Below are 14,090 nucleotides of genomic sequence, written 5' to 3' on the forward strand. Positions count from 1 at the left end.
GGCGGGAAAACCAGCGGGTGACCCCCGAGTAGCGCCAACAGGAGCCGGAGGCCCGGACGCCCTCCCAGGACGCTGCCCCGAGAGGCGGCCCTTGGAGGCCGGGCCGGCAGGGGGCGCGCCGGCCGCCGCGGCCACCCCGTGTCATTCCCAGGTGGGCCGCCAGGCGGGTCCCGCTGCGGAGCTGACCGGCCCCTCCGGAGCCCCCCGGCCCTGCCTGGGTCCGGGGAGGCGCCCGGGGCCGCCTGCCTCCAATGAGTCACCGCGCCCAAGGGTGACGCAGAGCAGCTTGGGAGTGGCCGGCGACCTCAGCCAGCGCTGACGCAGGGACAGGAGGTGGAATGCGGGTCAGCGCGCACGCAGGGCGGCGGGGCAGGGGAGGGCCCGCTCAGCTCACCCCGATGCAGGGCAGCACCCGCACGGGGACCCCAGAGCAAGGCCGCGCCTGGACCCGACGTGCCATGCGTGCTTGGCAGCGCCCAGCAGATTACCCACCCGGGGACGGAAACGCAGGCTCAGGGGCCGGGCTGGTTCCAGGTCGCACGGCAGGGAAGGCGGGGCCCGAACTGGGGGCGGGGCCCTGAGCAACACCCCCACCCCGCCCCTCTCTCCCGCCTGCTGGGAGGCCAGGGTCGGGGACGCAGGGGCGCGGGTGCTGGCAGGGGGCAGCCTGCAGGACCGCACCAGGGGCCTGGGGTGCGTGGGGGAGGAGCAGGGGCAGAAGGGGGCGGTGGCCCCGAAGGTGGAGCTGTGCGGGGGTTGGAGAGAGCGGGGTGGGGTCAGGTCGTGGCTGAGGAAGGACAGAAGGCGCCCACGGGCCGCTGGCCAGGGCCGCTCTTCCAGCTCCTCCGTCTCGGGGTGGCAGGGGAGCCGGCCGAACGGAGTCTCTGATGGCTGCTGCTTCTCAGCGCCTGGGCTGCTCGCTCTCTTCCTGTGCACCCGGCATTTCCAGGGGCTCCCTGGGTGAAGCCCTCCCATCCTTGTCTTGACCGCGTGTAGGTCCTGGCCGCGCGGGTGCTTCAGTTCTTGGGAGTTTTCTTGTATGATTTCTTTCACAATTTCTTTCCTGTTTTATTTTATTCTTTTTTGGAGGGATTTCTATTAATTGTCATAGCTACTAGACGAATCCACGCACGTTTTTCTCCTACTTGTCTTTGTTTTGTTTGTTTTTTAAATTAAATTTCTGGGATTTTTTTTTTTACCTCCTGTGATTTTTTTTTATTTAAGATTTTTTAATTTACTTTTAGAGAGAGGTGGAAAGAGAGAGAGATGGAGAGAAAGATCAATGTGTGGTTGCCCATCACCCACAACCCAGGCCTGTGCCCTGACTGGGAATCAAACTGGCGACCCTTTGGTTTGCAGGCCGACGCTCAATCCACTGAGCCACACCAGCCCTGGCTATTCCAGTTATTGTAGCATTTAACCTGTTGTTTGGAGATAATTTAAAACTCGCTAAATTGTTACCATTTGCTGCGCTTGCCTTTTTGCGTTTGAGCCCTTTGGGTGTGTGTCTCAGGTGTTCTGCCCTTGACCCTCCTTTCCTGTGCTTTTCCTGAGAACAGAGACATCATCTTGTACGACCACAGCACAGCAACGAAAACCAGGCAACTTAACATCCATCGGACACCGTCCGTCTGCTCTACAGTCTACATTCCCACAATGACAGCTGTCCCTGTAACGTCCTCCACAGCATTGTCCCTGCCCGAATTTGCTTGTCATTAAGGATCACGTAGTTAATCCCAAAGCCTCGCCCCTGTTCCCTGTCCTGTTTACAGTGTTGCCTACCAGTGAGAAGGGTTTTATAAGGGCAGACCACACACCAGCCTCAAGCTCTGTCCCCATAGGAGCCACTAGGCAGCGGGCAGTGACCACGTGCAGGGCCTGTCGCACTGTAGCAGGAGGAAATGCTCACTGCCAAAGTCAGAAATGATGTCAGTTCCTTTTTGGGTCCCCAGCAAGTTTTCTGGCACACAGTAGGTGCTTATTCAGTGCCCATGATTGCTTGGTGCGGGGGTCTGATCCTTCAGGATGGCTGAGCCTCTGCGGATGGATGTGACTGGGCAGCCTGTCCATCTGTGTGCTGCTTGCTTGCCTTTGTGCATGTGTGTCTAAGTGTGCGCTCATGTATGCCTGAGTGCACCGGTGGCTTGCATTTGTGTGCGCATGTATGACTATGTGTATCTGCATGTGTGTACACGTGACTGCATTTGTGTGAGTGGCTTATGAGTGCACATGCGTGACTGGGCATGTGGCATGTGTGCTGTAGAGATGAGCATAGATGGGGCAGGGCAGAGGCTGCCAAGGTCACCTGTGGAACTGTGAGCTCCAGATGGATGTTGGTGCACCTTGGCCTGGGCAAGACGCGGCTGTGTTTTCTTTATGTGTACAGCGCCCACGCTGAGCCCCACGCAGCCAGGGGCTCCCTCTGAGATAGTCTGTGAGTTCTCTCTTGTCCTAGGTATGAGCAAAGGTCCGGGGGCCTGGGTGCGGAAAAATTGCCCAAGTGCATGGGGCATCTCAGGTTGCTCATGGGCCCTCAGTCCTGTCCTTGTGGTCCTTTGGGGACTTTTGGCCTCCCTGAGGCCCTGAGGCCTCTGGTCTCTCCCTCCCTTGTAAGGTGCCCTCCCTCTCCTCCCTCCTCTAGCTCCTCCTCCTTATGATTTTACAAGAGACAAAAGCCAGGAGACTGCCTCAGCTTTGTGTCCTGACAGCCCCAAGCAGGCTTCCCCAGTCCAGCCAGCGGCTCTGTGCCTGGGGGGGGTGGGGGGCGGGGGGGCAGGCAGGAGAGGGTCCATGAAAACTGGTATTTCAAGGGGCGGCCTGCGGAGCCCAGGGACAGGGACTGGGCGATAGATGGAGTCCTGGAGGTGGGGGTGGGTGTTCACTTGCAGCAGGCGGGAGGACAGGCTGGGCACCCCAAGCTTTGTGCACAGCACAGTCGGGGGCACAGGGCCCCTCCCCACACTGCCCCCCGCAGCCCAGGGAAGCGGTCACCCTACACCACCTGTGGGCCTCCAGTAAACCAACCCCTGGGGGCCAGAGCCAGAGAAGTGCAGCCCCGCCTGCCATGTAAGTGGAGCTGTGGGCGGCAGAGCTCGGCCATGAAAAAGTCATGAGGCGGCCAGGCCAGGGCCTGTGGTCAGGAGCAGCGTGGGAGGCTGGGCCCTGGGCACTGGCTATGTGAGACCCGGAGCAGGCGATGGGCCCAGCCCCCAGGGCAGCTGGGCCTCACCTGTGCCCACCCACGCCCAGGCTGGCAGGGGGCAGCCAGCATGGCCTGACTGGAGGGGCAGAGTGCCAGGGCAGGGTGAGACCCGAATACCACAAGAGCAGCAGGTGGCCAGGCCTGGGGCCAAAGGGCTCTGGACAGCAGGCTGGGCATTGGGCTTTCCTTCGTGTACAGTAATCCTGGAGCCTCACTGCCCACGGGGAGGTGCCGCTGACAATGTCCAGAGCAGGGGCCCTGACCCAGGTCTGGGACAGGTGGGACCTGTGGAGGTCCCTCACCCGCTGAGGCTGCCCAGCCTCCGTCCTGGGCCATTTCCCAGTTTCCAGGGCTCCGGGCCAGCTGAGAGGCAGGGCACCGCCCCGCCCCCAGCCGCATACACTCAGGGTCTGTGCCAGCTCACGCCACCCGCATCAGCGCTGCCTGGGCGCCCCGCCTGGCACATGCGCCGGTGACCATGGCAGCAAGCGGCGTGCTGACAGGCACCCAGGCTAGTGTCCAGGGCCAGTGGTCTGGACATGCTGAGGCAGGGGTCCTTTCCCCGCAGCCCCAGAGGGGCCTGACTGGTGGAAGGTGAGCGCGGCCCTCCAGGAGGCCAGGCCTGTCCACCCCCCAGCTCCCTGAGAAAGGAAGCAAAAGAACTGTGTCCTGAGAGCACCAAGCCGGGCACCAGGGGCCGGGGGACCCTTGTAACGGCCCTCCCTGCTGCTGGCCCCAGCTGGACACTCCTGGGAGCAGCAGGGGCCAAGGGTGTGAGGAGTTCCGTGAGAGGGGTTGGCCCGCCCAGCCCACCCAGCTCTGGGCAGCAGGGCACACCTGGGGTGTGGGGGCCTGAGGCAGGTCCCACTGCAGTGTGCAGCCTTGTCACCCTGCTGGGCAGCCAGGAGTGGGCCAGAGGGGGGTCCAAGGCCGTGTCTTCTGGGCTGAGGCTGCCCAGCAGGTGGCCGTGACTGGCCCTGCGCCTCCCAGCTGTGTACTTTCTCTCTCTCACTCTGTCACACACACACACACACCTACACGCATAGCAGAGCTCAGCGCATCACACACGACCCCCCCACATCAAATGTTCACAGGGACTTGTTAAGTATCTACTACGTGCCAGAGCCTTGCGGGCTTCTGAAAAGGAACCATGGCCCTCACAGGCAAGGGCCTCGGGTCCTGAGGGAGGGGAGGTTGCGGGGCAGTCTGTGCAAATGGCTTTCCTCCAAGGGGCCTGGCCTGGGAGGCCCACCTCTCAAAGTCCCCCTGGGGCCCAAAAGGCCCCCCCAGGCAGCCCCCCACCCCTACCCAGGACTGTGGGGCCCCAGGACGGAGAGGCCACAGCCACTTTGGCTCTGCTGCCAAGACGCTGCCTGGAGCCAGGCCCGCTTAGCGCCTGGCGGCCGGCTTCCCCCACTGAGCACGGGATCCCGTGAGCGCCCTGCCAGCGCCACTCAGCGCTAATGAGGCCATCACATCCGCCCGATGCCCGCTCCTGGGCAGCCTCGCTGGGGGTTCAGGCTGTAGATGAGGGGACCGTGGGCACAGCTGCCCTCCGGGCCCTCACGCACAGGCTCGCGGAGGTCTAGGCAGCGCCGTGCCCGGTCACCCTGCTGAACTCGCTCCTGCAGAGGGGCGGCAGCCGCACCAGCCTGGCCCTGCGGCTTGTCCTCCCGGGAGCCTAGGCTGGAGACCAGGGCAGAGGCTGAGCGGCACGGCCGCGGAGCAGGGCCCATTCCCCTCCGCTGAGTGCCTGACCGCACTGTGCCCGAGCAGGGGAGCCCCCAGCCTCGTCCTCCCGACCCGGGGTCACCACTCTGCAGCGAGGTCTGCACGCGCCAGGCGGGCTTGGTCACCGCCCGGGCCTGGGGGAACAGAGGAAGGGCCCCTGAGTCCGCGTCTGTTCCCAACCAGGGGCCCTGCGCCCCCTGCCCACCCAGACACCCGCCGGGGCTCACAATGCTCCACCCAAGTCCACTTCAATTTGCTGGGGCCCCACAGCATGGGGCCCCATCATGGCCTTGAGAGGGACGCAGGCTCCATGGAAGATGGAGCGAGACTCTGGAGCCCGTGGCTGGAAGTGCCCCGTGGTCCCAGGCCCCAGTCCTTGGGGAGCCCTGAGGGTCACACGCTGTGATGTGGAAGAAGACACCAAGGCTGGCCCGGGTCCAAGCTGGGCAGCTCTGGTTTCACTACTTGGCTCCCGGCCCCTGAGGCAGGTGCAGGAGACAGACAGGCATGGCCAGGCTGAGCAGGCCACGGCAGGTCCCCAAAGACGGCCCCCGGGGCTCAGCAGGGCAGGGCGCTGGGGAGGGCCCGCCGCGGAGGCTGGGGCTGCCAGGTTTGGGGTGGCCAGCTGACCCTCTCCCTACACGGCACCCTGGACCCAGCCCCGTAGCAGTCAGGCCGGTTGCTCAGTTGATGTGGACGGCCTTTCCGGGGTCCCCGAGGCCATCGAACGAGGCCGGCTGGACCCAGAGAGGACAGCTCAGAGCTGGGCCTTTTGACCTGGGCCTCCCATGCCACCAGGATGACATCATCGGCTCCACATTCCCACTCTCGTAACCCCCTCCCCCCGTGTAACCTGCGGGCAGGTGTCACCATTTCCATCACAGGGCTGTCATCTCGGCTCTAGGCAGGGACCTGCTCCCTGGGTCCACACAGCCAGGCCTCCCAGCCCAGTGGGGACAGGGTGAGTGGCTGCCCGCTGCCTCCCTGCACTGCCCACACCCTGTTGGGTCTGGGTGCTACAGGTGCCAGAACAAGGCGCCCGGGCCGCTCACTGGCCCTGACACCCCTGTCTGCCACTCACTAGCCCCAGCCACCCCTGGGGAAGCATCAGGCCTAGGGTCGCGGGCAGTCTCGGGGGCTGCAGGACACTGGCCGCGGGTCGCTGGGGGGGCCTCGCAGTGCTCCTGGCAGCAGGGATCAGAGAAGCAGTAACTGGATCTGGCCGTGGCTCGGGCAGCCGCCGAGGGTGGAGGCCCGCGATCGGGTTGCGGCTGCGTGGCGTTTTCCACCAGGCAGCTTCTGCTACATCGGGAAAGCGCTGGGCTGGGCGGGCGATTCCATGCGGTGGGTCTGGGGGCCCTGAGGTGGGGGGCAAGAAGGAGAGAGGCCAAGAGGTGCCAAGGCCACAAGGGGGACACAGGGTCTGAGTCTGGGTGCCAGCGGCCCCTGGGGACCACAGGGAGCAGGTCAGGCCTGCGGTGGGGCGCCCTCCAGGACCCGGCTTCGGCCCGGCGCTGCCCAGGAGTGGCTGAAATCCAAGCTGGGGCAAGGACAGGCAGCCGCTGTCCCTCAGCCGGCCCAGCGCTGATCCGCCTCCCACCCGCCCTCTCCTGCCCGCTGGTCATGTAAGAGCTGCCCGGGCCCACGGCCACTGGTCAGGGCAGCGTCCGAGCAGGCAGCAGGTCCATGACGCTGGCGGGGCCTGGGGACCACGGGCCAGCCCAGCCGAGCCGGGCCTCTGGAGGCCACCGGGGGCCGTGAGCGTGCAGAGGGAGCTCTCCAGGCCCCTGCAGGCCGCCCCCAGGATGCCCACCAACGGCCTGCACCAGGTGCTGAAGATCCAGTTCGGCCTCGTCAACGACACTGACCGCTACCTGACGGCCGAGAGCTTCGGCTTCAAGGTCAATGCCTCGGCGCCCAGCCTCAAGAGGAAGCAGCTGTGGGTGCTGGAGCCCGACCCCGGCCAGGGCACGGCGGTGTTGTTCCGCAGCAGCCACCTGGGCCGCTACCTGTCAGCCGAGGAGGATGGGCGCGTGGCGTGTGAGGCCGAGCTGCCGGGCCAAGACTGCCGCTTCCTGGTGCTGCCACAGCCTGATGGGCGCTGGGCGCTGCAGTCTGAGCCACACGGCCGCTTCTTTGGTGGCACCGAGGACCGGCTGTCCTGCTTCGCCACTGCCATCTCCCCGGCTGAGCTGTGGACCGTGCACCTGGCCATCCATCCACAGGCCCACCTGCTGAGTGTGAGCCGGCGACGCTACGCGCACCTGTGCCCCCAGGAGGACGAGATCGCGGCCGACAGCAACACGCCGTGGGGCGTGGACGCGCTCATCACCCTCATCTTCCAGAACCGGCAGTACTGCCTCAAGTCCTGTGACAGCCGCTACCTGCGCAACGACGGCCGCCTGGTCTGGGAGCCCGAGGCCCGTGCCCGCTACACGCTGGAGTTCAAGGCCGGCAAGCTGGCCTTCAAGGACTGTGACGGCCGCTACCTGGCGCCCGTGGGGCCCGTGGGCACGCTCAGGGCAGGCCGCAACACGCGGCCCGGCAAGGACGAGCTCTTCGACCTGGAGGAGAGCCACCCGCAGGTGGTGCTGGTGGCTGCCAACCACCGCTACGTGTCCGTGCGGCAAGGTGAGCGGGGGCGGGGAGTGGCCGCGTGTGGGGTCCTCGCAAAGGGCTGCTGGCTTTGGGGTCAGAAGAAACGGGCTGTGTCTCAGGACAGCTGCTGCGTGTCGCACGGGCAATGTCCGGGGGTGGTGGGCAAGGCCCAGGACCCACCCGTACTGGACAGGCCCCCAGCTCCCGCTCCTTCTCTCCCAGCATCCCACTTGCTGAACTTGAAAGGAAATGGGGAGGGTGCTGAGGCCAGGGTGAGAAGCCAGCAAATCTGGAGTCGGGTAGAGCAGCGGTCCCTGCACCCTCAAGTGGCAGACCTTGGGGTCCCTCCGGTCCATGGGACACTGGGAGCAGATGGCCCCTCCTGGGTCTGCGCTTCTTGGTGAGAAGGCACTATCTACCTGGTGGGTCTAGCCCGGCTCTCCTGCCTCCTGTGACCCTTCCATACGCCTGTGGACAGTTCCTACCTTCCCTCAAGGAAGCGGAGGTCCTAGAGTGGCCCCATGCTGCTAGGCACCACCCCTGGCCAGGCCTCCCGCTTGAGCTCCTGGTTCCGTGCATCCAGGAGTGACCAGACACACCCAGACCTGGCACAAGGCCGTCCCCGTCTGGAGATCAGTGGCCCTGCTGTGGCTGGAGGCCCTGCCTGCAGTTGCTGCCCTCGAGGCCAGCCTGGCACAGGGCGGGCATTCCACAGCTCCCCCTGAGCATGTGTCCTGGCAGGTGGCCAGCCCTGACACTGCCCGTCACAGGCCCGATGGCCCAGCCTGCCCAGCTCCTGGCCCGGGCCCATGGGTTTGGTGTGGGGGTGACACGCAGGCTACGAGGCAGAAGCTTCCAGAGCCAAAGGGGTGCTGGCCACAGTGTTGGTACCTGCTCAGCTTGTGAGCCAGATCTGCGGTGCTGCCGGCGATTCTGCTGGCGGTGGTGGCGGCCGGGGGTGCTGCTTTGGAGACAGAGGTGATGACGGTGGTGAGGAATAGGGTCTTGGGGACCCCTTTTTGTTCCCTGGACCACCCTGGATCTGACCCCCCAGTAACAACCAGACCCACCTCTTGCTGTAGAAGCCGAGGGACCCCACATTCGCTCCCTACTTCTCTTGCAATAAGCCTGATGACCCACGGCCTGGCTCCAGATGGTCAATGTTGATATGGTAAACTGGGTGAGGAAGCAGGACGTGGCATCTGGTCCAGGGGGGGGGGGACCCCTCGATTCGAGGCAGCTGGAGCAGCGGGATCTGCAGAGTAGCGGTACCTGGGTCTCCGTCATCTTCCTCACCAGGCATCCCCAAGCCCCAACTCCTCCCCTGGCTGACCTGTTCCTCCTCCCGCTCGCTCTGTCTCGCTGCCGCTGGCCTTCACGGATGCCACGGTGCACGGCAGCCAGCGTTTGTCACTGCAAGTAACAAAAGTGGCCCCACAAGGACATTGATGATTTCCTGTAAAGGGTTGTCTGGAGGCACGGGGGAGGGGCAGCCCCAGGCAGGACACTGTTGCCAGCTCAGTGGCAGCACCAAAGCCCTCTGCTTGTCCCACTCTGAGAAACCACTCCCCTGGGACAGCGCTGGCCTCTGGCTGGTGTTCTCATGGTCACAAGACAGCTGCTGCTCCGGGCCTCACATCCAGGCAGGGCACGGTCAAGAGGAAAGCGGGGCCTGACCTCTCCTGGTGTCTTTGCAGGAGGACAGGAAGTTCTCCAAATGCCCGCAGACCCCTGTTGACCATCACTCCCACTTGCTCAGTCCCTGCCAGGCAGTGGGGTCTATGCTTCTTACCAGCACTGACCCCGACTCAGGGGGCCCTTCTGCCTCCAGGGAGGGCCCCACGTGTGGCTGTGCTTGAGGGGGCCCTAGGCCACACCCTGCCTGGGAGGCTGTGAGGGGACACACTGGGGATGGCAGCAGAGGCGTGCGGCCGGCCTCGCCCCATCAGCAACTGCAGGACTGTTCCCTGCCCCCAGGTCTGCTTCAGTGTCACCTTCCCAGGCGGTTGTCCCCGTCCAGGCCCACAGTGCTCACGGGTACTGGACGGACTGTGTTGCTGCTGCTGCTCCCTGCAGACGCTCAGCGCTGGGAGGGAGGGCTGTTCCCTGCGTGGCCCCTGACCACCAGCCCAGGGCAGCGGGCACACACTTAGTTGCTCAGGGCCACCTTCTCCTCTGAGCAGCGACCTGCGTGCAGCGGGGGCCCAGCCCTGCCCCGTGCCGGGCCTTCCTTCAGGAGGGAGAGTGGGATAGGGTATGGCCTGGACCCCCAGATGGACGTACCAGAGCCTGAGAGGAGCTCTGGGACCTGCCACACCACTCAGACCAACCAGTTGCCATGGAAACAGAAATGCAGTTTATGGGAAGATACTCAGGAGGCCCCAGAGCCTGCCTACTGCCTGCATCTGAGCACAGAGGCTCCTCTGTCCCTGGCCCAGGAACCGCGGCAGAGCCTCGGTAGCCTTGGCCTTCCCTAGGACATCAGGGAGACACCACACGTGAGTGGGAGGCTGGGAAGGCGACAAGTGACCAGCCCCCGCCCAGTGCCCAGGAGTGGACGCCAGGCCTCGGACGTGCCCTGGGCCACGGCACAGGGAAGGACAGGGGCTCACTGCGCCTGCACAGCAGCCGTGGGGCAAGTTATAGAGGCCGGTGTGAGCGCTAGGCCGAAAGCAGGAGCCAGCAAGTTGCCAGCGCGGGCCGGCCGGCTCCTGGGCTGTAGATGCAGCTGGGCCGGGACCTGAGGGAACAGCGTGGGGGGTTCCACGTGCCCACGTGGCCCTGGGGGCAGAGCTCCCAGACCCTCTGAGAAGTGTCTTCTAACGCCTCTCAGGTTCTAGATGAGCCCCCTCTGTCTTCAGCGTCACCCCAAGAGCGTGCTTCCCCACCCGTCTGCTCCCCACCCACCCAGGGAGAGGCGTGAGGGGCTTCCTTTCTCCTCCCTCCAGGGGTCAACGTCTCAGCCAACCAAGACGAAGAGCTGGATAACGAGACCTTCCTGATGCAGATCGACCGGGAGACCAGGAAGTGCACCTTCTATTCCAGCATCGGGGGCTACTGGGCCCTGGTGACCCACGGGGGCATCCAGGCCACAGCCACGGAAGTGTGAGTGAGCCAGCCCCGCGCCCCCTGCCCCCATCACCGCGGCTACCTCAGCCAGCACCCCTGCTCTGCCATGAGGGTACTGGGGCGGAGGAGCTCTTCGTGGGCGTATCAGTGGAGAGCGACGCCTGTCGCCCCCACTGTGGGTAGTATTGTGCCTGAGGAGATTGGGAAGCCCTGGCTCTGAGCCCTGCGTCCTGCCGCTCTGAAGGGACCTTGCCCCGTTCCTGCAGCTCGCCTAGCACCATGTTTGAGATGGAGTGGCGGGGCCGGCGGGTGGCACTCAAGGCCAGTAATGGGCGCTACGTGTGCATGAAGAAGAATGGGCAGCTGGCGGCCATCAGCGACTTTGTGGGTGAGCGCTCCCCACCTGCCCTGTGTCCCCCAAGAGCAGGCCCCGCCCCCTGCCTGGGGACTGGCCAGCGGACCGGCACTACCTGGCCCAGGTCGTCACCACAGGCATCAGCCGAGCAGTTAGATCCTAGAGCGCCCTTATTTCCACCGCACCTTCGGGGAGCCCTGGCTCAGGGGCAGTGGGCCCCTCGTGAGGACGCATAGGACAGTGGCGATGGCACATCTGGGCCCACGAGCCCGAGCCTGCGGGAGCTCTCCCTGGGGAGCCCCTGTTGCGCCCCGCCTGACCGGCTAGGACAGGGATGGCTCTCCCCTGCAGGCGAGGATGAGGAGTTCGTCCTCAAGCTCATCAACCGGCCCATCCTGGTGTTGCGCGGCCTGGACGGCTTCGTGTGCCACCGCCGCGGCTCCAACCAGCTGGACACCAACCGCTCGGTCTACGACGTCTTCCACCTGAGCTTCAGCGACGGCGCCTACCAGATTCGAGGTGGGGCGCCTACCAGCCCCTGGGGGCGAGCTGGGGGCGCGGGGCGGGGCGAGCGGGAGGGGCGCGCCCCCACCGACACGCGCTTGCTCCCCAGGCCGCGGCGGGTTCTGGCACACCGGCAGCCACGGCACCGTGTGCAGCGACGGCGAGCGCCCCGAGGACTTCCTCTTCGAGTTCCGCGAGCGCGGCCGCCTGGCCATCCGCGCCCGGAGCGGCAAGTACCTGCGCGGCGGCGCCTCGGGGCTGCTGCGGGCCGACGCGGACGTGCCGGCCGGGGTCGCGCTCTGGGAGTACTGAGCACGTGGCCCCTGTCACCCATTAAAACATGTCTGTCTCAGCGGCTGGCGGGTCGTGGCAGCTGCCCCGGGTGGGCGCGGAGGGTCTGCACTGGGGCCCCCTGCTCTGCAGGGCGAGGGATGCGCTGGGACGCGGGTGCTCGCGCTGCACCCTCCCCGGTTCTGGTGGTTCGCGCCCCACCTCATGCCCAGGAAACGCGGGGTGTGTGTGTGTCGGGGTGTCGGGAGGGAGGCCAGCTGGTTACGGTCCCACCCCAACCCTGCACAGCCCCAGCCCCGGGTCTCCTCCTCTTGCCCCGCCCACGCACCTCTTCTCCCAAACCCGGGGAGACGCCCTTCCCACCGGGCTGGACCTGCGTGGGGCTGAGGCAGCTGGGGGGCCCAGCGAGGCAGGCCGGTTAGAGGGTCTTTGGTTGGTGGGTCTCCGTGGAACACTGCTGCTCGCAGCACTGGGGCACCGTCTTCGGGACTCCCAAAAGCATTTGGGGAACCAAGGTCCCCACGCTCCCCAAACAGGGCTGTGGATGAAGGGCCAGCAGAGAGGCCCTTCTTAGCTCCCACGGCTGCCTTGCTGCCACCAGCCCCCCCAGCCCAGGAGAGGGGCTCTCAGGCCAAGCCCGCCCCCAACTGTGCACAGACGTCCCCGCTGCCCGGTGGCCAGACGAGGCCTGGTGTTCGCCCGCCTCCCCACAGCAGCCAGCACCCACGCCAGGCTGGGCGCCCTCTGGGGTTGGTCAGGACCTTGATGCTGAGGGCGATAGGGGGCATGGGCGGGAGACGGAGGGCGGGCGCTGCACCTGACCAAGGTGCTCTTGCTGCCCTCTTGTTAGGCCCACCCCTCCCCCGCAGCCAGCCCTGGCCCTCGCTTGCGGCCAGAAGTCCCCTCCAGGGAGTCCCACCAGTGTCCCAAGCAGCGGAAGGAGCACTTTGGGGAACGGGGACCGCAGGGGGGAGGTGCCAAGTAGGAGCCAGGGAACATGAGACACGGGGCGGGAGGGGCTGAGAGGGGTCCCGCGAGGTTTCCCCAAGGACTCTTGGGCCCGTTGCCCTCCCCGAGGGACAAAGGCGCGCCCTGGTTGTGGGCCGCAGGGAGACGCGGGGCCCAGCGGGTGGGGACGGAGGCTGCGGCCTGTGCTGCCCCCTGGTGGCAACCCGGAGGGGGCGTCGGGGCTGGAAGGCGGGGGCAGCCATGTGCTGCTTGCTGCCGGCCTGACCCTGCAGGGCATCCAGGGGGGGTCTCCCTGTCGCTGCGCTGACACAGCCACAGTGCACTTGGCAACCGCTGCAGAGGGCAGGTGGGAAGAGCGGGGACTGCGGTGGCCCTAAGGACGCCCTGGCACCCCCTGGGACTGGGCGCAGAGGGCCCCGAGCTGTGTGCAGGGGACGTCAGTGGCAGCCAGGCCACGCTGCCCACACAGCCCACTCGCTGTCCCCGTCCCTGGCTGAGCCACCCCAGCACCGACGCCACTCAGGAGGCTCCCTGCCAGGCTGGGTCTGTGCCCACCCGGCTCCCACACTGCCCAGGCCAGGCTGAGGTCAGCACCTGCAGCTTGTGCCCTCCTCTCCCGTTTATCAAGCGTTTCCCATCCACCCCAGGGCCACGAAGAGGCCAGGGCAGGGCTCACCTGGCACGGGGCTGGGGGCACCTAGGAACCTGGGTCAAAACCACCACCCGACCGACCGAGGGGGGGGGGGGCGATGGGACACAAAACCAACCAAGGCAGAGGCAGCTCACAGAAAATAAAGGTCAGTTGTGGCGGCAGGGCCTTAGCAGCCCCCCCCACAGAGCACCATGTGACATCCAGGCGTCATCTCCCAGGGATGCAAACACCAGCACCAGCGAGCCCACCCGCCTGTGGGGCCCTAGCCACAGGCCACCCGGAAGCCCCCACCCCCATCTTTGTCCTCGGGTCACAGGGAGCCCCCCAGCAGTGCAGAGGCAGGGCCAAGGTGGTACTGGGACCAGGTGCTCTCTCCCTGGCCTCTGAAAGCTGCCCAGGTGACGCCACTCCTGCCCTGGGGTCCGGTCTGATGTCCTGAGATGAACTTGTGAGTGGAGCAGACGTCGCTGATCCAACCCACGTTCCGGGACGCTGCCTGAGCAGCAGGAAGAGGACGGAGACAGCGGCTGGCTGTCGGGGGATGGGGGGTGTGGAGGGGGGTGGGAGGAAGAACAGTGGGGGCCGACGCCTCAAGCACAGGCACAGGGAGGGCTGTGGTGAGCGGGGGCGGGCCCAGGGCCTGGAGCCTGTGCTTCCCTGCGCAGGCCGAGCTCACCCGACCTCCCACGGCCACAGCCAGTGTGGGCGCCCGCCTGTCA

The 14,090-nt window shown here is 66.0% G+C and overlaps 1 protein-coding gene across 1 annotated transcript; it reads left to right on the top strand.

Annotated features, from left to right (window-relative positions):
- Window positions 1-6,025: 6,025 nt before the first annotated feature.
- FSCN2 (fascin actin-bundling protein 2, retinal) lies at window positions 6,026-11,802 on the top strand. The gene is made up of 5 exons (XM_090291126.1): window positions 6,026-7,564; window positions 10,480-10,636; window positions 10,867-10,988; window positions 11,307-11,474; window positions 11,569-11,802. The coding sequence occupies exons 1-5, from the start codon at window positions 6,739-6,741 to the stop codon at window positions 11,769-11,771; spliced, it is 1,476 nt and encodes a 491-aa protein (XP_090147252.1). The 5' UTR covers window positions 6,026-6,738; the 3' UTR covers window positions 11,772-11,802.
- Window positions 11,803-14,090: the final 2,288 nt, after the last annotated feature.

The sequence above is a fragment of the Furipterus horrens genome, unplaced genomic scaffold, assembly GCF_987537825.1.
Source record: "Furipterus horrens unplaced genomic scaffold, mFurHor1.1.pri manual_scaffold_11, whole genome shotgun sequence".
NCBI lineage: Eukaryota > Metazoa > Chordata > Mammalia > Chiroptera > Furipteridae > Furipterus > Furipterus horrens.